This window comes from Perca fluviatilis, chromosome 14, assembly GCF_010015445.1.
Source record: "Perca fluviatilis chromosome 14, GENO_Pfluv_1.0, whole genome shotgun sequence".
Taxonomy (NCBI): domain Eukaryota; kingdom Metazoa; phylum Chordata; class Actinopteri; order Perciformes; family Percidae; genus Perca; species Perca fluviatilis.
The window spans coordinates 15,366,071-15,388,708 of NC_053125.1; the positions used below are offsets into that span (position 1 = coordinate 15,366,071).

Here is a 22,638-nt window from a genome sequence, read left to right on the forward strand (position 1 = left end):
CAACTTCAGGTCAACTAATGGCATAACCGAATAATCTGTGGTCTGACAAAAAGAAAACGAAACTCCGCAGACTATGCAAAGCATTACGTCGTGGCACCCTAGCCACCATCAGGCATACAAGTGGCTGATGGTGGTATCATAATTGATGGTGGTGCTGTAGTTTAGATTAGGTTGCTAATACAACCAGACAATCACTTTGTCCAGCAATCAACACTGAAACTGCTACAGGGAAATCACAGAACTCAGTCCATTGAGTGGGACCTAAAGATAGCTGGAGCAATGATCCAACTCTACCTGTATCAAGTCAAGTCAACTTTATAATCAATTCTGCAATGTGTGCCAGACATACAGAGCAATCGACAATAAATTTCTCTCCGACCCACAGTGCAAAAAGGACACATACAAGTATAATATAAAAAGAGATGAGACATATATACAAATAAGATGAAAGATAAGTTATATATACAATTAAAAACATAAGTAATATGTACAATACAGTAATACATTCTAAATAGTGCAAATGTAAGGCACAATCAAACAGTACAGAAAACTAAAGATATTGAAATGGGCAATAGAATAGAAGGTAGAGTTCCTGAATGTCTTCATTATAAAGTGTCCGGTGCTGATCCTGATGGGGGGGGGGCAGAGTCCACAGTTCATGGGGGGCAGAGGGGAGGGTTGTATTGTATTGGGTTTTTTTTAACCAAAAACATTTTGTGACACTGCGGGTATTCTCCATCTCAATCCGTGACTGATGTTTATGTCCTCAACTGGGTAACACGGTGTAAATTGACTGTAGAGATTTGGTACGGCTGTCTTTGTACGCTAGGGGCTGTGGCTGCCTGGCCCCCGGAGTGAAAACAGGATGTGGTCAACTTGTTTTACATTAAGAAGCCGAGAACAGTGTTTGGACTTGTTTTTTTCTGATAGGTTCAAATCTGTAGAATATAATAATAACCTGAGTGTTTTGCATAAATCAAAGAATTATTAGGATCTTTAGTTCTTGGGATTGTCTTGGACTCATGTAACACTATTAGATCCCTCTTTTTTCAAAGATACATAACTTCCACTGAGCTGCTCTTATGGGAGTCAGCCCACTGACATATTTTGTATGCTTGTGCAAGGTTGAAATGTGTCACAGGAAATAAATATACTGTACATGTATTTCCTGTGAGTAAATTGTAGTCGACGAAGAGTATGAATGTTCCTAATATGCACTTAATATATGTTGCATGTCACCTGCACCTGTGCTGCAAGCTGAAAGTGACACAAGTCAACTTTGCAGAAAAAATTCAAATGTGTATGTCTTCCTCTTTCCATAAATAAATAGCACATTTTCCTATCTGTGCTTTCCACCACACCCTGCTTGACTTTGTCTTTAATCTGTGTTCTCACCCCCTTCAGCCTCCACCTACCTCAAAGGGCTGCAGCGAGCTTTCTTCACCACATTTCATGCATCACCCACCCCTTCCCTCGTTTTCTCTCTGTCTCCTCACACACACACACACACACATACTGTTACACAGTTCAAAAGTACCTTAAATTACACAAGTAAGTCTCTTTACAGTGATCATGTTTTGGCACCACTAACTTGTTCTTCTGCTCACAACTTTGGTAAGTGTTTTACAGTTTATTTCCTGCCTTTTTTAATAGTTTGCCTTTTTACTCGTTTTTGCTGCACACATTTATGTCTATTCTTATTAATCATAATATGAATGCCTCATGTTTTCTCTGCTCTTCTGTCTTTAATTACAGCTCTGTATATATATATTTTGGAGTTAAGTTAAGTTACTTGAATCTTTGACTTAATAGACTTTACGTTTTAAATGGTTGTATAATTACAGTATTGAAGGCATTCATTTATCACCTAGGTCAGTTATCCGCATGCATTTCAGCGTTTATTGCATGTTAAGTCCACTTATTTCACATGTGTATTTTTATTTTTTTTGCTAAACATTATGTTGTAATGCTTTATGTCCGATCTCTAGGAGTCTAATTAAGCGTGACAAAAAGTTCCCTCCCATGGCAGGCTGACTGATGCTGTTCAATTATCATTTTGACAGGAAACCAGCAACGCTGCGAGCGGTCTGCTAGCTTCCTGTCACCCCAGACAATGCACACAGTTTACAGTCAAACAAGATAAAGGCAATACATACTTCCTGTTTCATCTGCAGCGTACGTTTGTATATTGCAATTAAGAACCATTGGTTAAATTCAGCCAGCGTGGATGGTGACTTTTTTTATTACAATTGTGTCAGGATTAGATGTCTGTATTGAAATAATATATTTGAATGTTAAAATTGAGCAGCTTCCAAAATATAATACCACCATGGAGTGGATTTTTAAAGCAGAATTATTGTAATTTCTTGGTAATCTGTTTAATTCTGAGTGTGTAAAACCTGAAATGCCACAGCAAAATTAAATTGAATGGATAATCTTTTATGTTAGGCCATCTGAAGGTTTGGCTGGAAGCACAATGGACTATTAGTTTTCTAATTTTCTTTTTTCTAGATCCTGAATGTACATTTCCAATGGATCTCCTTCTGATGAAAACTTCACAACTGCTTTAAAGTACGAGTTTGACTGCAAGATTCTGCCTGAAACTGTGACAACAAGCCAGTGGGACCTTTCTACTCAACAGAGACTTTTCTAAAGCGGTAAAGTACATTTCTAAATCTAATCTGTCTCTGTTTTGTGGGATTTACAGCTTGATAACATTGAAAGGATTTCTGGTGCTCTTGGGAAGAATTAGCAAAGGATTGAGGCCTGGTTCAAACAGCCCCACATAATGTTCAGCATCTGTGTCAACCTGTTTTATGTTGCCTCCAGTAAAATTTGGATTAATTTGCTGGAATCATCTAATAAAAAGGGCTACTCTATTAAAAACAAAATCGTATGACCTTTAAGAAAATACACTTATTTGCTTTTATGCTAGATGAAAGGCTTGATACCACTCTCATGTCTGTACGGTATACTGTATATACTCACTGTATAAAATAGTGTAAATATCAAGCTACAGCCAGCATCCAGCTAGCCTAGCTTAGCATTAAGACTGGAAACAGGTAAACAGCAAGTCTGTTCAAGTTTAAAAACAACAATTTGGAGTTTTACGGGTGGCTATGTGTTAGAATATTTTTTATTGAGCCTGGAGCCTTTGGACAGAGCTAGGCTAGTCATTTCTCCATTTCCAGCCTTTATGCTAAGCTAAGCTAACCAGCTACTTCGGCTACATATGCTGCCTTTAGGCTCGTGTTGAAGAGTTCAAGAGTCCATATGAATGTTGTATTCACAACCTCCAAGTTAACGAGTTGTGTTTTTAGAAATGGCCATGGAAGTTCATTTTTCGGTGGATGGTTATTCAATATATTGTAATTTTAGTCTTATAGAGTATAGAGTATGGAGAGTATGGAGTTGAAATACAACGTGAGTCTACATTTCTTTAAAAAAAGCAAAGAATGACAAGAGACCATGTTGCCGCTTCTTAGCAGCGGCGTTCTCACAACTTCACCACTTGAACGCCAAGCATATCCTGTACACGACTTCAGATGTCGTGCCCACGAGCTCACAAGTTCCATTTGAGGGCAGCAATATTAACTGTATAGATGTGAGAGCAGGAAAGCGAATAAGCATATTTCCCAAAATGCCAAACTATTTCTTCAAGAGACAGTGCCACTGAATAGACTCCAAAAACAACAAATAAATCCCAGTGTGAATGATCCACTTTGGGATATATTTGTTGTTTTTGGAGTCCATCCACAGTGGATGGGACCATGCTAACCCCTTTTCTCTCTTTTCACTTCAGGCATGGCTGACTCTGACAACATCATCACACCCTCCACTCAGACTGTGCTGATCCTTTTTTTCTGCCTAATAGGCTTAATTGCATTGTTGATCTTCTTGTACAAGAAGTTGAACAGGGAGGCCAATGGAGAATATACTGTGCGCCGCTTGGTGTATAAGGAAGGAGGGATCAGGGACCGGGTGAGAGGTACAGCTTTAGCTCTAGGGACACGTTTCGGAGTCCAGCTGTGGCCTCAAAGTGATACCGGGGAGGATGAAGAGGAAATGCAGGAAGTCGGATCTCAGGATGTACAGTCGGACGAGGGTGGTAGCCAGGGGAGTTACAGCGAGGGAGATGACCAGGAGGAGGAGGAGGAGGAGGAGGAGGACGACGATGTGGAGAAGTGTGGAAAAGGAGGTGACACTTCAGATGATAACTCAAATTTGGAGGGTTCAGAGGCAGGGGAGCAAGCCAGGCAAACAGATCAGGAAGAGGCAAAGGGAGACACAAAGGAGAAAGTGGGAGATGAGGAAGGTAAAGGTGAAGCAAGTGGAGGGGCTGGACTGTTGATAGATCTAAAGCCGTTCTCTGGTAGTGCCATCTGGTCTGAGGAAGAGGGAGGTGAGGGCAAGGACAGTGATTTGACTGCACTGTGAGAACAGAATTTAAAAAGAAACATTAAATACAAAGGAGGCTTAAGAAATGGTCTTAATCAGTACTGAGGTCATGAGTCCAAATTCCCTAATTAGCTGTTAAAATATATTTTGTACTGTACATTTTATTTCCCAACATAAATGTGTAAATGCTGTTCCACACTGTGTTGGCCTAAAAGTACTGAAGCCACCCTATAAAACAAACAAATTTCCATTTGCAGGTTGCTAAAACCTCATCAATTCTCACTAAAAAAACATTTGTCCTCAATGGTAGCTATGGCTCTGGTCTTAATTCCACTTCCTGTTTAAAAGGTGATTGCTGAATGAAGTCGTTGTAAATATGCAGGAGTACACTGGATTGAATTGTGAATGTTTGTGTAACAGTTTTCCTTACCTGAAGTAAAACCATATGAGTAAAACTGGTCAAATGAAACGCTGTATTACTGTATCAGCGTATTGCATGCTGTATATTGTGGACTGTGGCATATGTTTTTTTTACTGCTTTAAATGTGTTTGTCTAATTTACATGAAACTTTGAAAACAGATAAACAAGATAGATTTGACTGTTTTTGTATGTTCTTAATTAGTCGATTGAATGATTGATCCCCAGAAAAGTTAAGTCACTTTTAAGCAAAGAAAACAAAATTTTAAAAAGTTCCAGCTTCTCAAATGCGAACTGATGATGAGTCAAACTTTCCATGAAGTTACATTGTTATACTGTTAGTTAGCCTACTTTGTTGTGTAATGTTTAGTAAAGGTAGATCAGTAGTAATCATTATGTTGAATGTACTGAAAAACTATGACATTAAGCTCTTAAATGTCGTAATTTTGATACCATGAAATGAAACTACAATAAGGTTTCTAACTCAAAACCATTGACATAGGCTACATGTTTAATGAATGTATTGTATTGAAAGGCAGTTCCTGAACGGTTTTGTTTTTTGAGATGTAACTGTAACAACATTAATAAAAAAAAAAGAAGAAACTTTTTCTCCTTAGTAGTGACTTTTTTTGTTGAGACCATAGACTGTTATACGGTACTTCCATGGTTGACACATGCATGATGCATGACATCGTTAGCCTCGATGAAGGAAGAACATACAAAAAACCTTGTCATGCTCTGGTTGACCAATGGGGATGTAGCTCAGTGGTAGAGCGCATGCTTCGCATGTATGAGGTCCCGGGTTCAATCCCCGGCATCTCCAGGACTTTTAGATAACGGACTATAAAATATGTAACAAGAGAGTGAAGTACGGTATGTAAACCTGCGAAGAAATGAATATAAAAACATTTCGAAATACAGTTTATGCTAGCGATACAGTTCACAAAGAGCGTGTGAGATGATCACAGAAGGAAAATCGTGATTGGCCAGACGGGAGCACTTGCTCAAATCGGATTGGATGTGAGAGGTCTTCAAAGAGTCTGAGTGTAGGAGTGTTCACACACGCGAATGTCAAACATATTTTTCACCGGCCAAATTATCTTCAGTTATATATCTATGATCTTCAGTGTGAGATCCACTCGATCGAGACATTATGAACCAATAAGTAAGCCCGATTTAAAGTAAACAGAACTGTAGGGACACATCATCAAACCAATTATGTAACCAGAAATCCGGGATTTTACCTCAAGACTGAAGACATTCTCACAGTGACAGATGGAACATAGGCTATAAGCACCCAAACTGTTCTACAAAGCAGTCATTTGACTGGAGACAATCTAACCCGGTAAATATTATTTGCTTTCAGGAATCTGATCTTTCCTTACAGATAGCACAGATTTGGTTTAAAAAATAAAAAATAAAGAAGAAGAAAAAAGCAACCTTGCATTGCACGATAAGAGCCAGTCTGTCACAGTAACCTACTTTAAGAGTGCCGCACCACCGTGAGCATCCAAGTTGCATTTTCTCCTCTCACCCTAACTTGATTGTGATTTCAGTAGACGTCACTCATCTGCATAGGGAGTAAAATGCAACCATCCTGCAAGGCTTTTTTGCGCCCTGAAACTCTCTGTAGCCTCGCCGTGTGATAAAAGGACCTACTAATTGCTGCATAACCGAAACTACAAACATGGAAGGTACAGTTTGCATGTAGTGTCATGCCAAAATATATATTTATATGCACAGATAGGAAACACATCTGGGTTGCAAACTGTCCAAGATGGATGCAGCGCCGCTGTGCGCAGGGATGCACGGCGGAGCGGCAGCAGGGTGTCTTTAAATGCCCACCATCCCCCGCGGTTTCGCTTTCATTTATGCCTCCCTATTGTCAGTTGTATTTTTTCACCTTTGCAGGAGTAGGATGTTACTAGCATCCGCTGTAGTGGTATGGGAATGGCTGAACGAGCACGGACGCTGGCGGCCCTACAGCCCGGCTGTCTGTCATCACATCGAGGCAGTCATCCGGAGCGACCCGCGGTGTGGTAGTGTTGTCCTCGGCCAGGTGGACTCTCGCCTCTCGCCCTACATCATCGATTTGCATTCCATGCACCAGTTCCGACAAGACACAGGTGAGAAGCAGAGAGGAGGGAGACACAGGGCGGAGGGTGTATACGGTGTGGCAGGGCCTGATGGAGGCCTTTTTATTGCTCATGTGTCTACTTTATCTTTGCAAGCCCTTATGTTGATTCTGCTCCAGAAGTTGATGTCGTGGTGGGAGTGTTTTGCTGCAAAGTGGCTTCTTATTTCTGCAGCAATGACAGCCGTGCCATTCATTTTTTTTTTATATATATTTTGGATCCCTAAATCTCGTTTCCCATATTTTACACCTTTCCTGTATTATGTTACATTATGTGCAAATGACAGGGAGAGATGCTGTGTGTCTGTGATTTTGAAAGGTGTCAGTGGTGAGTCATTCTGGTGGGACCTGTGTGTGTTTGCAATGTGGCACCTAGGCCACAGCTGAAGTGTCCAGTCATAGCCACAGATTCATTGTCTTTTCTTACTGCAAACACTTTCATCAGTACCATTGCCTTTTATAGCAGAATATGGGCATAAAAAAAACATCCTTCACGAGTTAAAGCTTCATGAAAGAGAGGCAAGCAGAGCAGTAAGACAAAGCCGGGAATTGTCAGTTGTCAGATGTCTAACTTTGGCAGAGAACCCAACATCCCCCCCCCCCTCTCTCTCTCAACATTGGCTGACAAAAGCCTTTGTGAAGTTTGTTTTCCAAATCCAGCAGAAGCTGAAATAGGGGATGCTGTCTAAATATTAGACAGTGAGGAGGAAGGGGGAGGGGGGGTAGTCTGAGGTCATAGATAAAATGAGTTCGATGGGTCCCTTGTTGTCTTGTTAAATGTCTAGGCCTAACTGTACCACACACACACTGTATGGTACACATTCAAATTGTTCCTATATGAGTTGTGTCGTATATGAGATTATTTTTGTTCTTTACTTCGGAGATGTTTTGATATATGTTTGATCCTACATGTATTTCAAATGCTTAATTTTACAGTATACTACAGTATACTGTAAAAAGTACATGAAGTGCATTTTACAGTTCTGACAAAACTGCCTTGTGATCCCGAAAAGGTTTCATCTCTCACTTCTAGATTCAAGCTCGCTCATCTTTGAAGAAATCTTTGCACCCCTTTTGTGTTTCAGACAGACATGGTTTGATATGTGAAGGCTTTACAGTAGAAGAACTCTGTAGAGTTTCTCTGGACACCCTGGGAAAGCAAACACAGCCAGCTTTGGGTCGGATCAAGGCTGCCAGCCAATCAGAATTCAGAACACCGTGTGCTGTTTCCAGGGGCAACCTGTTTGACCAAATTCTTAGCAAGCAAACACAGACATGTTGAATTTTTTAAGGTTGCAATCTACTTGTCCACAGTAAATACGACAGTCAGCCACTTACCTCCTATTGCAGCCACGTCTCATCACCAAGTGTCATGATAGTAGTTCAGGCTTAAGAGAGAAAGATGATCAGACTTTATAGTTACAGTAGAAGTCTTGCACATGTAAAAATCTAGCAGTAAATCTATCCAAAGTGCTATTCATGGAAATAATCCAAAATGCAATATGGCTGTATTACTAGGAGTTGTTGCACCTTTTTCAAATTGTAATACTGTGCATGAATCTTTTGCATTTTTATGACCTCCTAATTACTGCCTTAGGTACCCTTCGACCGGTACGACGTAGCTTCTACGACCCCACCTCAGCGCCAGGCCAGGGCTGGTTGTGGGAGTGGGAGAACGACGCTGGCAGTTGGACGGCCTACGACACGGAGGTGGGCATCGCAATCCAGGCAGCACGCGATCGTCAGCAGCCCTGGCTGGACCTGGCGCCGCTGGGTTTCTGCTACCTTATTGACTTTGAAAGCATGACCCAAATCAACGGGCAGACACAGCGCTGCCGCCGCATCCAGCGCCGCTCCGACCTGGCTTACCCGCTGGTGTCCGGCCCCTTGCCCAAATCCCACCACGCCTGGGGGCCCATGTCCATGCCCAGCCATGGAGGACTGCTTGGTGTGGATGTATCTGGAGTGGGCATGGGGATGCGGATGAGCAGCAGTGGGACTGGAAACGGCAGCGCGTATCCCAGCGGGGCACTCCCTGCCTCATCCATCACCTCCTTGGGACAGCCCTGCGCCTGTCAGCAGTGTATGTTGGTGCTAAGTGTCAAAGCAGGCGCCATGTCTGCTCACACTCTAGGTCGACGACCGCCACAGACCAAACCACCTAGTCCCAAAATCAGCAGTTACTCTGTCCCAGGAGGGTCGTACTCACTAACCCTCCCTCGTCCTCCTTCCCTGTCACGGTCATTTTCCCCCCACAGGACGTCCATAGTCGGGGCGACAGGTGGCTTTAGTCTAGGTGGTATGGGTGGTGCAGGAGGTGTTGGTATCGTCGGTGGTAGTGGTGTTGGCAGTGCCAGCTTTGGTTACGGAGGAGGCTTCACCCACTCGCTTTCCCTCCTTGGCTCAGCCACCGCCGCCTTGTCCATTTCCTCCACCCGTCCCCCTCCTCCACCTCTCCCCCCTCCCCCACCACCTCCTCCTCCACCCTCCACCACACTCTCATCTGCTGCCACCTCTCCCCCTCACCCCTCCACCTCGTCCTCCCTCTCTGCTTCCTGTTCTGCCCCTACAGTGCCCGCTCCAGGCCCACCTATCATCTCCACGGCCGCCTCCACCTGCACGCCCTCGCCTTCTGCCCGCGTCCTGGGTCCAGTGTCTTCATCTGGTGCTGCTGCCTGCGCAGCCCCCCTGCCACCCCGGTCCAGCCTAGCAGGGCTGAGCCGACCTGCACTGCAGCGTATCGCCATGGCTCAGTCACGTGCCCTTATCGCCTCTGGGTGAGTACACAACCGCTGTAGTAGTATATCAGTTTGCTCAAAATATTCATTTACAGTTAAAAGGGTTCTATCATCCAAGAAAAGGTAAGAAAACCGCTGGAAATTAAGTGTATGGATTTCCAATGGAGCATATTTAAGCAAGCTTTACATTCCTACAAAAACCACCCATTTGAAGAATTCAAAATTGTTACTTACTACACAGTAGTACATTTCTCATATTCATTTTTCAGTTTAGTTCCACATTAAAATCTTCTTCCACACAACTATTTAAAAAGGCTTTTATATTTATGTAAATGGAAAAAAAAAAAAAAGGGTGTAGTGCTCATTGACCGTAAAGGCAATACTGAATTGGTCAAATGATTAGCTTAAAGCTGCAATAATCAATATTGTCATATTAACAGTGGATCAAATGACTATGTGCAACGTAAAAAGGGTCGGTCAAATTGAGAATTATCACCCACCAGCAGCAGCAGGCAGCTGCTTTCAGTGCAACGCCAAACAAACCCACTGTCAGCTACGTACCTGCCCAGCACCAAACAGTTAGTGACAAGCTGGTGAGCATTAAGACTAAAAAGACAACTTACATATTATAAGAATACAAACACGTGTATAAACACACGTTAACAGACAAAACAAATCAGAGAAGAAAAGACGGCAAAATTGTCTAATGATATTATAGAAAGTATAGAAGCAGTGGGCAGTTTGAATGCCAGCTAGTTTAGGACATTTTAATGGTCACTTAATGTTTGATGTGGCATTCAAATGACATCTTCACAGAGACTACATCCCTTATCAATATACTGTATGAAACCAAATGAGACCAACTGAACAGGATTTGTAAGACAATCAATTTAGACAGGCCATTCTAATTTGTTTGAAGCCCTCATTACACAGTGTCTGACATCAGCGCTCATTAGCATTCATGAGCCTTTAATCTTTGTGACAAAGTCCATCGGGCTCGTTCATTTCCATGGAAATACAATGAAAAGCATTCACACTGAACAAGCCAAGCTCTCACAAGTGTTTCACATTCCAGACATTTATCATGCAACCGCTTAATGATGGATTTATTTTACACACGCACACACACACACACATACATTTACATAATTTGTATATTTTTCATGCAAACAATTTTTCGCACGGGGGGCCTCAAGAAATCCATAAAGTCTGGAAAATACTTTATGGTTACGTGTGTGTAAGCACTTGGCTTCGTTAACTGTAGCAACATGGGCTGATTGTAAAAAGGAACGCTGTAGGTTTTACTTAACAAACTACATCTGGAACAGGTCTGTAACATCTGGGATGCCCCCATCGTTATGGAATGATTGATATTTCCATCAGTGGGCTTCTTGTCCTCAGACTTCTCTTTGAGTTTGAGCACAATCACAACAAAAGAATCTGAGATGTTTTCAGATGTCTTCTTATGGGCCTTTAATCACAGTATGTGGAGGGGTGTGTCTTCATTCTATACACCGTGCTAATAAAAGTGCTGCTGGCTGTGTCACCAGTTATACTGGCAGATGTTATTCACTGGGAAATTAGGTTAAACGTTTGGTGACAGAAGCAACACATTTTGTCTGTGCTCTCTTTTTAAATCTAAGTTTAAGACGTGTAGGGAACGAGAAGTGCGATGTGGAAACTTGAAGCTTCCAGTGCACAAAATAATCAGAGAATGATCTTTACTATGAAGTAGGAGACATCTTGTTTGTAGTAATATTTCTAGATTGGGAGAACAGGAGTAGGTTTTTATTTTAAGAATTTTTACTAGTTATTTAACTTTTTCGTAGAAACTCTATATCAAACACACATTATACATTATACGTTATAATTCAAAGTATTTATGGACGTCCTCAAACATGTCTAAAGACTCACAACATTTGTTAGCATCAGTGTTAAAGGTCCCATGACATGGTGCTCTTTGGATGCTTTTATATAGACCTTAGTGTTCCCCTAATACTGTATCTGAAGTCTTTTTCCCGAAATTCAGCCTTGGTGCAGAATTACAGCCAAGAGAGCCAGTCCCACAATGAGCTTTCCTTAGGATGTGCCATTTCTGTGTCTGTAGATATTGAGGAAGAGAGAGTGGGGTGTGGCCTTGACCAACTGCCACTTTGCTCGTTTGAAAGCCATGATGTCTCTAGGCTCGTTCGAGATGAGCCAGATCTGCGCAGAATCGATCACCGGCGATCGGCGCAGTTGCTTTTCACCAACTGCAAGAGCCAGGCGGACGCAGGCGGACCCAGTGCATGCTGGGAAACGCCGGCCTCTCAGCTGATCGAACAGCTGATTGGTTCAGAATCGACTCAACATGATGACGTTTTATATAAACTTTTTATTGATTAGGAATCGGAGAGATTTTAACTGCTATTTGTCTGATTTAAAGGCTTATTCTGTACAGAACACATGTTGTGTGGCTGATAGTTGTGTTTAGAAGTCAGAGAGACTAAATCTGTTCAGATTACGGATCACCTACAGTCTGTTGGTAATTAAAATCAGCACCAGATCACATGTAGAGAATTTTGACAGCTACTCTTTCATAATAAAATCAACTGGAGACTGTGTAGGAGCAGATATATGGGTCTGGTAACATTTTATTAAATCGGAATCGGACCCGAACGGACCACAGTGTTTGTGTCACTTCCTGTTCAGCCTGAAGGCTGCTGGAGTCAGCTGGAAAACTGTCCGACTTGAGAGCGGACTTTTGTCACCGCCCCCGGCTGCTGCCGCCTGCTCTCGTCTACTTTACAGGCGAGGCGCAGTTCATCTCGAACGAGCCTTCTCTCTCTCATGGGTGGGCCAAATTCTCTGGGCGGGCAAAGCAGAGAAAGGGGAGGTAACCTTGCTCCTTATGACCTCATAAGGAGAAGATTCCAGATCGGCCCATCTGAGCTTTCATTTTCTCAAAGGCAGAGCAGGATACCCAGGGCTCGGTTTACACCTATCACCATTTCTAGCCACTGGGGGACCATAGGCAGGCTGGGGGAACTCATATTAATGTTAAAAAACCTCATAAAGTGAACATTTCCCTCACAATCATTAAGTCTCACTGAAAGAGATGTTTCTGGGGTGCTCTAGATTGTTGTTATGCAGCTGCTTCAAATATAACTTGCAAGACATTCCCACATTGGTCAAACACATGCAGTCATTTTATTTGTGTTTTGATAGCAGGTCTGCATGGAACTTCTTGTACTTCGATCAAACGTTGAAAAATGACCACAGCAGAGAACCCCATCTTTCTGGATCCTGGCATTAGCAATCCAGCTAAGCTTCAGATTAATACCAAATACCACAGGCTTAATATTCATGCTTCAGTAATCGCCGTATTTTGTGTCAGGTGAGCTGTGTGACTGAACCATTCTTTCAACCCATCAGGTGAGAGCACCTGCTGATTCTTGCTCACCCCACAGCTCACTTTTCTTCTCTCCATCTTTGTTCTAAGCTCCACTTAGTGCTACTGCTGTCCTCATTTTATTGCTTTATCCCCAAATTCATAAGTGCACCACATGGGTACTGGAGCAGTGGAGAGAACACCTCCCTAAGCTCTACCCAGTGGTTCAATCATGGAGGTACATGTGGGTAATAGGCTCGCATTTTTGTTTTGAGTCACTTAAAGAAGAAAATGATTGGGGAAAAAGTGGATTATTGACCTTTTGAAGCATTTCTTCATCAGTTGACATTATGTTTTAGCAGTATGCCTATTCTGCTGGTTCTGCACTTTTCATTTGGGTTGACTGATATTTACAGCTTTAGTGATATTAAAGGTGCTGTAGGTAGGTACTGCATCTTTAATGAACGTCCGTTACATTCAAGCCATCGCCAAATGAGTTGCTACAAAGCTAATTAAGATTCAGCTCCACACAACTCTCTCAGTATTTCTCAGTATGGCTATTTTCAGAAGATTGTGTCGTCTGGCGACTTTCACGCGCAGAAACTCAATTGAAGATAATTACCTCTTCTGAAGAATCCATCATGTTTTTTTAATCCTCCGTGTCCTCCATGGCTACTAGCAACTGTTTGGAGGAGGGGTGGGTGCGCATGCGCGATCACAGAAGGCTTGTATCATGTGGACGTGCCAACAGTGTTGTTGTCATTACATAGAATTCCTAATGGGGGCGACAGAAACTACACACTACATTTTGGTCCACTTTGTTCACCAGCTTGTTGCTAATTGTGCCTGTCTACTGTGTGGTTCTGGGCAGGCAGTGTACACTGGGTTTTAAGAGAGTTTTTTTGCTAAAAAACAACTGCCTGCTGTGACTGGAAACATTGCAAATTAGAACACCCAGAGTCAACCAGGTTGCTGGCCAGAAAATCTAAATAATGAGTTGAAAGACATTCAAACATCATTTCATTGTCTGTAGTCATCTCTCTTTTATTTGTTTGTTCGGCCATAGCAACCGTTTAACTTGCAACGCAGAGACCAGGAAAAAACAGTACACACACATATACACACACACACACACACACACACACACACACACATACAAGTGAGTTGAAGAACGAGTCTGTGTTTACTCTGCCTATACTCTCTGGCAGACCAACCACTACTGGGTGATGGAAAACAGCGCTGCTTGACACCCTGTCTGTGTGTGTGTGTGTGTGTGTGTGTTTGTGTGTGGCCATATGCTGCATCTTGTATGTTTCTATCGTCCAGCGGTCCAGATGGCGGCTGCTCTAATGGCACTAGATTAGCTAGGATTAAAGAAATGGGACCAACTGACTCTTCTTTCCCATCCTTTCTCTGCCTCAATGCCAGTCATCTTATTCTATTTATGCTCAGGTTTAACCCAGTCAGCCAGCATGTTTTTGTGAGTTTGTGAGTCATGTATGACACACACACACACACACACACACACACACACACACACACACACACACACACACACACACACACACACACACACACACACAGGAAGGTGACCGTACAGCTTAGACACTTTGTTGGCAAACAAGCAAATATAGTAACAGAGTACAGTGTAAGCATATTGTCAGGTACAGGAACTCTTGACTGTAAGTTGTTCTGTGTCATGGTTGCATCATTTATAAGGACTCTTCCCACTAGTGAAAACACTGTGCAGAAATGTGTTACTGTCTTTGTTTATACCAGAACAAAACATTCAACCTTAAAGCCTACACTTCAATCTACAATCTACCTATGTTACCTTATTGTTACCCTAAGAACAAGGTCGGTAAAATGAGATTTTCTATATATGATAACTGATCAGCTGTCAAATAATATACAGCTGGACAGCTCATTTTATTTAATATTTCAAAAGGAGATTTCTAATTTTTTTTTATTTACCACTATCAGGTATGCACCTATTGCTTCCTTTGGGTTGTAAAAGAGCATGATCTGACGTCACGCACCCTCTGCTTTGAATTTAATTGGGTTAGCACAAGTCAAAAAGAGCACCTTGCTAGTCATCATATCAATTAGAGGTTTCAGTTATAGACATAATCTATGGTAAAGTATAAAATGTATATAATAGCAGTACAGTTTGCTTTATATAATACAAGCAAAATACTCACAAAAAGACTAAATGCAATGTAATACTGAAAGACAGTAAATTATTATAAGGGAAGGTTGTTTTTTTTAAATAATGATGTATGCGCAGTTTTAAAATATATATATATATATATATATATATATATATATATATATATATATATATATATATATATATATATATATTTTCCCATTTCACAAATCAAGAGGAAAGACTAAATGGCAAGAATAAAGTAACAGTAAGACAAAATATTTAAAATGCACATACATAAAAGAAGAAGAATGACCAAAAACATAGAATAAAAGGCATGAGGGTGGGTAGTCCTCGTGGAAAATAAGAAATTAATTAAATAGATAAAAGAGAAACAGCTACAAATATCTTTACTAGGTAGTCGAGTAGCAAAGGCCCAAAACACATAAGTGTAGCTGTGCACTTGAATGATAAAAAGCATCTGTTTAGACATTTCTTTCCCCCGATTAGTGCATGTGGGTGGCAATATGAAAGCCTTCTTTGTTGTTAGCATGGTGCACATTCTAATTCAATCTATAGGGACTGTAGGTTGTAATGCAAACATTACAGTTACAGTCAAAGTGATCACATAGGACAATATTAATGGATAGCTTTGATTAATGTAACACAGCAAAGTTTTCAAATAACCCTGGCCAAATCCAAGGGTAGGATTTTATGATAGCAGGTGTAAGAGAGAGAGAGAGAGAGAGAGAAAGAAAGAAAGAAAGAAAGAAAGAAAGAAAGAAAGAAAGAAAGAAAGAAAGAAGAAAGAAAGACAGGAAATATGCTTTATTGGTCAATCAACAAAGGCAATTGTACACAAGGCAGTTTAAATGTATCTCTTGGCAGTGGCAGTGTGTTAGTAGGCTACATCAACGAGTCGTATGTGCTCGTGTCTGTCAGCCTTATGGCAGCCAGTCTGACGTGGTTACTGACAGGTAATCCCTCCTGTGACGGATGTCTGCCCTAGAGTTTAGTCAACAGATAGAAACAAGTGGATTAGCCCTATAAAAGGAGGAAGGAGATGTGACACTGGCACACAACCATAGGAACTGAGAGACAGAGACAGACGAGTGCCATAGCAAGTCAACTGAAGCGACAAGTGGAAATTATTGCGGCAATATATTTGTCTTTGGTGCTTTCGAGCAGGAAAAATGACTATTATCAGAATTGGCAGTCCGTAAGTACACACCTGTTTTACCTTTTTAATGAGCAGAGATATAGTACAGCCGTGGTTAAGGATGGTTTGACATTTCATTAAAATAAGGGCAAGTTCACTACTGTCTGAAATATTTTTATTCAGCAGATTTAAAGGGACTGACACTTTGGACAATCCACAGATCTAGTTGGCAGCAGTTTCATGTAGGAACTATTTTCTTTCTAGTATAGTTGTACACAAAGATAGCAAATAGCAAAATATCTGGTTTGCCTTGTTTAATGCTGCCATACACCTCCTAATCTTAAACCTTACGTAGCAGGAAGTCCTAGCTGGCAATTATAGGACAGTAAGTCAAATCGTGATGAGCCACGCCCGTTTGTTTCTCTACATAACTCGGCAAAAGCTCCTTATCCTGCTGACTGAGGTGAACAAGAAGCTAACATATGCAGCATGTCACTTCTCCTGTTTACTTGTGACTCATCAGATTCTGACACTATGAATCTGGGCTGAGGTGACCTGACCAGTTGCATGTCTGCTTTTAGTCAGCAATCTGTAGTTTCATATTTAATTTTTTCTTGTGTTTCAGAGTGCCAACTGTTCCAGTGAAGAACCTGAATGGATCAAGCCCTGTACACCCTGCGCTGGCAGGTACATTATTTCTCATTATCTTTAAATCGATCAGAAGTACTTTCTTTAAAATAGGTTTAAAATTCCGCTTTTAAGACTTTGAAGAGGCATCTTGTTTGTTAAGGTTTGTTGTACTTTACAGCTCTTTAAATAAACGTTTAAGTGGTACAGACACCACAATTAATGTCATTTTTGACATGACTAGACTAAATCAACTGGCCAAATATTATGAGTATGATAATAATTCGCTGGATAAAGAGCTCATCACGTGCTGAGTAAATCTCAAATACAGTGTCTAACATCCCCCCTCTGCTGGCTGTATCCAGGCATTACAGGCATCCTGATGAGCGCAGCAGGACTTCCTGTCTGCCTGACTCGCCCTCCCAAGTTGGTGCTTCATCCTCCACCGGTCAGCAAGAGTGACATCAAGCCCGTCTCCGGTCTGGGCCACTGCTGTCGCAAGACCACAAAGAAACAGGCTCGTAAAGGTGGGTTTGATGATAAAGTCTGCTTCATGTTTTTCCCCCATATGCAGTCATACCTATTTAGTCATAAACAGATCATCATACTTTATGTTCCTTCACGTAGGGAAGACCCCTGAGGAGGTGGTGAAGAGGTACCTTCAGAAAGTCCGCAATCCCCCAGAGGAGGTGAGTTCTCGTTTTATGATTATTTTGATTTCCTTCTTTTGAAAACACCCGTTTTCATTGGCTAAACAACATATTTCGTACTTGTTTTGTACTCAGGACTGCACCATCTGCATGGAGGCCCTGGCCGGACCATCGGGCTACAAAGGCCCAGGCGTGGGTGGCATCTCCCGAGCCGAGTCGGTGGGCCGCCTGGCACAGTGTGGTCACCAGTACCACCTCCAATGCCTCGTTGCTATGTACAACAATGGCAACAAGGACGGCAGCCTGCAGTGTCCCACCTGCAAGACCATCTACGGAGTCAAGACTGGCAACCAGCCCCCGGGCAAGATGGAGTACCATGTCATCCCCCACTCGCTACCCGGCCATCCGGACTGCAAAACCATCCGGATAATTTATAACATCCCTCCTGGCATTCAGGTAAAGTCGCACCGATGCTTACATGACACTAGCTTCTAAATGATGAATACAAGGAAGCGTTATTGGTTTTGCTTGCATAATGTAATTGCTGACTTGCTGTTTAGGGCCCAGAGCACCCAAATCCAGGCAAACCCTTCACCGCCCGCGGGTTCCCCAGACACTGCTACCTCCCTGACAGCGAGAAGGGACGCAAGGTAAATGAGAACTTTTCTCTATTGTCTAACTTCCTGTATGGTTTGAAGTTAAAGGTGCTGTAGGTAGGATTGCGAAGATCCAGGACTTCGCCAAAAAATTTTAACATCAACAACTTCTCAGTCCCTCCCCCCTTTCTGCTGAAGCCCAAAACGCTCTCCTAAGCCCCTCCCCCCCACAAGGGAGAATGAATGCGTGTGCATGATCAATGATTGACACGCAGTTAGATAACCCCCCTTGCCCTGATTGGTGCATCTGAACAGGGAGCGGTGGATTTTTGCAAATCGCACTACAGGCTGTAGGTGGTGCCATATTTTTTAATTACGTGCTTCATGTAGTTCTACTCGAACATAGGGTCAGTTTCAGCAAATACAGTGCCCCCCACAATTATTGTCACCCCTGTTTAAGATGGGGTCATGGACTTCTAAAAATTCTCCTTTTTTTTTAAACAACATAGAACCCAAATGCAAAAAAAGAGAAAAATCCAACCTTTTATTTAAGTACATTACTTTGGTGGTAAAAAAAAAAAATCACACATTTAGAAAAAAAAACTTGAAATCATGTGTCCCACAATTATTGGCACCCCTGATGTTAATACTTTGTACAACCCCCTTTTGCCAACAAGACAGCACTTAATCTCCTTCTATAACATTTCACAAGATTGGAGAACACAGAGAGAGGGATCTTTGACCATTCTTCTTTGCACAATCTTTCTAGATCATCCAGAGTCCTGGGTCCTCTCTCATGCACTCTCCTCTTTAGCTCACCCCACAGGTTTTCGATTGGGTTGAGGTCTGGGGACTGAGATGGCCATGGGAGGACCTTGAGTTTGTGACTGCTGAACCATTTTTGTGTAGATTTTGCCACATGTTTAGGATCATTATCCTGCTGAAAGACCCAGTGACGACCCATCTTCAGCTTTCTGGCAGAGGCCATCAGGTTTTTATTTAAAATGTCCTGGTAGTTCAAAGCATTCCTAATGCCATGCACCCTAACAAGGTTCCCAGGGCCTTTGGAAGAGAAACAACCCCAAAGCATCACAGATCCTCCACCATACTTCACGGTGGTGAAGGTGCTCTTCGGCATACTCATCTTTTGTTTTACGCCAGACCCACTTAGAGTGTTTGTTGCCAAAAAGCTCAATCTTAGTCTCATCTGACCAAAGCACACAATCCCAGTTGAAGTCCCAGTGCCGCTTAGCAAACTCCAGACGTTTACGTTTGTGAGTGTTAGTGAGAAAAGGCTTTTTCCTTGCATGCCTCCAAAACAGCTTGTTGGCATGTAGAGAGCGTCTGATGGTTTTTTTTGAGACTTCGTGACCCCAAGATGCCACTCTTTGACAGTGAGCTTAGGACTTTTTTTTACCTTTCTTACCATCCTCCTCACTGTGCGTTGTGGCAAGATAAACTTGGGACCTCTTCCAGCCTTGTTTGTCACTGTTCCAGTTGTTTTAAACTTCTTAATGATTCCTCTGACTGTAAATACGGGCAAGTTAAGGCGAGTGGCTATTTTCTTGTAGCCATTGCCTGACTTATGAAGGTCGACACACATCTGCCTTACTTGAATTGTGTGTTCTCTTGTCTTTGCCATGTTGACAAATGGGTAATAGAATTAGGACTCTGTGTCACGTCATATTTATACCCCAGGGAAACAGGAAGTCATGAATTACTATTTAAAAGTTCCTAGATACCCTGACCAACTTTAGCAACTACAGAAAAATATATTTAAAAAAATATAAATATATTTAGCGGAATTGTTAGGGGTGCCAATAATTGTGGGACACATGATTTCAAGTTTTCTTTTTCTAAATGCGATTTTTTTTTTTTACCACCAAAGTAATGTACTTAAATAAAAGGTTGGATTTTTCTCTTTTTTTGCATTTGAGTTCTATATTGTTTAAAAAAAAAAAGGAGAATTTTTAGAAGTCCATGACCCCATCTTAAACAGGGGTGCCAATAATTGTGGAGGGCACTGTATGACAGAAAGTTAGTTTTATAAGTCTTACCTACTACACCTTTAATGTGACTGGATAAAACGTCATCTTTTCTTTCTTCATCTCTTCGTCCAGGTTCTGAGGCTTCTACTGGTGGCGTGGGACCGCCGGCTCATTTTCTCTGTGGGTACATCCAGCACCACAGGCGAGTCCGATACAGTCATCTGGAACGAGGTGCACCACAAGACGGAGTTCGGCTCCAACCTGACGGGCCACGGCTACCCCGACCCCGGCCACTTGGACAACGTTCTGGAGGAGCTCAAGGCTCAGGGCATCACCGAGGAGGAGTGCCTACCGAGAGACTGAACGGAGACATTCACACACTATCCTGGGAAGGGATCCACAGCTGGACAGAGGAATTATTTTCAAAGTCTGATTAAAAAAAAAAAAAAAAAGAAACAACTATAACCATCAGAGATGGAAAACAACTTCTAAAAGCAAAACTCTTTGCTGCGAATAAAATTTCTCCTATGACTGCATGAGTCAGTTTCGATACGTGGGAAATAATGTTTTTCTCCCGATGCAGTGTCAAGATCGCAGATGATATTCAGTGAGACATTTGAGACCACTGTGCACATACAAGTAAGTGTTAGATTTAAAAATAAAAAAAAAATAAAAAAATTATACTGTGAGACTTCATATCAAGAATGTAACTAAGTGAATTTTGCTGAATTGAAGTGTTTACCACGCCTACTACTGCTGCTGCTATGTGGAACTGAAAGGAGGTTAAACTGGAGAAAAGAAGTGGAGGTCTGTACGTTTTGTCAAGTGTTAGTCCACAAGCAGAAGGAACTTGTCACTGCAGATAAATATTTCAAGTGTATAACTGGATATCTGAGCATGAATATTTGCTGACCTCTAGTGGTACTTTTCCAGAACTACATTCCTTTTTAGGTTTGATTTTTATTCAATTGTATTGTTGTAAATTATGAATACTTGATATATTATATGATATTGATTCCATTCTATCATGTTTTTTATAATTTAATTTTGTTTTATATGGTATGTTTCTTTGCATTGTTTTTGGGTGTGGTGTGACTGAGATGTGGGGTGAAGTTAAGATAAACTGCTGGTGTACCAGAGTTTGCCTGACTTTATATGCCATATACCAGCCCCCTTTCTTTAAAAAAAAAAAAGAAAAATCATTTTCAGTATTTTGTATTTGATAGGTTCAGAAACTGACATTCCTTAATTGTTCTGCCCTCAGAGCATGGGTGCATTTAATAGCTTTCTGTCTTCTTGTATCTGCGTTAATGTTAAGGACTGATAGAGGAAAAGCTACTATGGATTACACCATTCCCCCCTGGAGGAGTAGATTCCCAAAAAGCTAGGATTGGACCTCCTGCTTGAGCTCAGACTTGCACAGAGCTTTCTACTTAGTATCAAAAAGAACCAGACAGCTTATATCTACTGTATAATTGTGTAGGATACACACACCAGCCTCAAATGCTCTAATCACACTACAAAATGTGCTCACCAATTGTTTTTGTCATATTAAGTTTTTGTCATGAGCAGGTGCAGAAGATTATCTCTTGTTGTGGATCCAGCTTTGGCCAAAATGGTCCAGTCAGTTTGCATTCGGTCCGTTGTGGACCGGTGTATTATGAGGTACGTGTACGGTATGTGTTGACATACTGATGTAAGCCAACATTTAAAGCATTTATACTTTATGATACTTTATGTATGCACTGTACTGTATGTATGTGTTTTATGTGCACAAATTTGCATTAAACATTTTTCTAAGGTTCAATGAGATAACAGAACTTTATGCCGCTTTACTCCTTCATTTTATGTAAGGTTGATTATGTGATGTTTCTTTAAGTCCATAAATGTGCCAGTCTTTATTACTTTAAAGTAAGACTATGTAACTTTTGATTAACCGCAGACACTGTGGCCACCAGTGGCAAATACAAGATCATAGTAAATGCTAAAACATTGTGTAACAGTAGCACAAGTAGAGAAGAATCCATTTGCTAACGTCAGCTAACATTAGCCACCAAACACTACTGGTCATACCAGACTGAGTAAAAGTTTTATTTATTTTGTTTTTAAAAGCGGTTTCACCTCATCCCTATGGGTTTAGTGTTTTAGTCTGTCATTTCAGCTATTGCAGTGTTGCTGTGAAACCCCCTTTTCATTTGATTTAAGTCTTTGTATAAATATTCATGGAAAGATTAAATAAACTGACAACAAAGAATGCAGGTATTAGTTACAGTATGCAGCACAGGATGTATGAAATACAAGCAACTTGCATACAGTAAAGTGCAGCAGCACTATTCAATTGAAAAATTAGAGAAGACAGATATTTTTTGTGTGTTCACTGTTCTATGTTATACTTGATTTATTTGAATTTG

General features: G+C 41.5%; 2 protein-coding genes and 1 non-coding gene across 4 annotated transcripts; all 3 read left to right on the plus strand.

Moving 5' to 3' along the window:
• Positions 1-694: 694 nt before the first annotated feature.
• Positions 695-5,406, plus strand: si:ch211-119e14.1 (retrotransposon-like protein 1). Of its 2 annotated transcripts, XM_039823157.1 has the most exons (4): positions 695-1,614; positions 2,064-2,175; positions 2,512-2,657; positions 3,803-5,406. In XM_039823157.1, the coding sequence occupies exon 4, from the start codon at positions 3,805-3,807 to the stop codon at positions 4,435-4,437; it is 633 nt and encodes a 210-aa protein (XP_039679091.1). In that variant the 5' UTR covers positions 695-1,614; positions 2,064-2,175; positions 2,512-2,657; positions 3,803-3,804; the 3' UTR covers positions 4,438-5,406. The 2 variants fall into 2 exon arrangements, with proteins under 2 accessions (XP_039679091.1, XP_039679092.1); XM_039823158.1 differs by lacking the exon at positions 2,064-2,175.
• Positions 5,407-5,567: 161 nt separating this feature from the next.
• trnaa-cgc lies at positions 5,568-5,639 on the plus strand. Its single transcript has one exon. It is a non-coding gene; the product is annotated as a tRNA-Ala (tRNA).
• Positions 5,640-6,321: 682 nt separating this feature from the next.
• dtx4a (deltex 4, E3 ubiquitin ligase a) lies at positions 6,322-22,052 on the plus strand. Its single transcript, XM_039823160.1, has 9 exons — positions 6,322-6,510; positions 6,728-6,942; positions 8,548-9,727; positions 16,992-17,053; positions 17,359-17,520; positions 17,621-17,682; positions 17,779-18,099; positions 18,204-18,293; positions 20,360-22,052. The coding sequence occupies exons 2-9, from the start codon at positions 6,735-6,737 to the stop codon at positions 20,588-20,590; spliced, it is 2,316 nt and encodes a 771-aa protein (XP_039679094.1). The 5' UTR covers positions 6,322-6,510; positions 6,728-6,734; the 3' UTR covers positions 20,591-22,052.
• Positions 22,053-22,638: the final 586 nt, after the last annotated feature.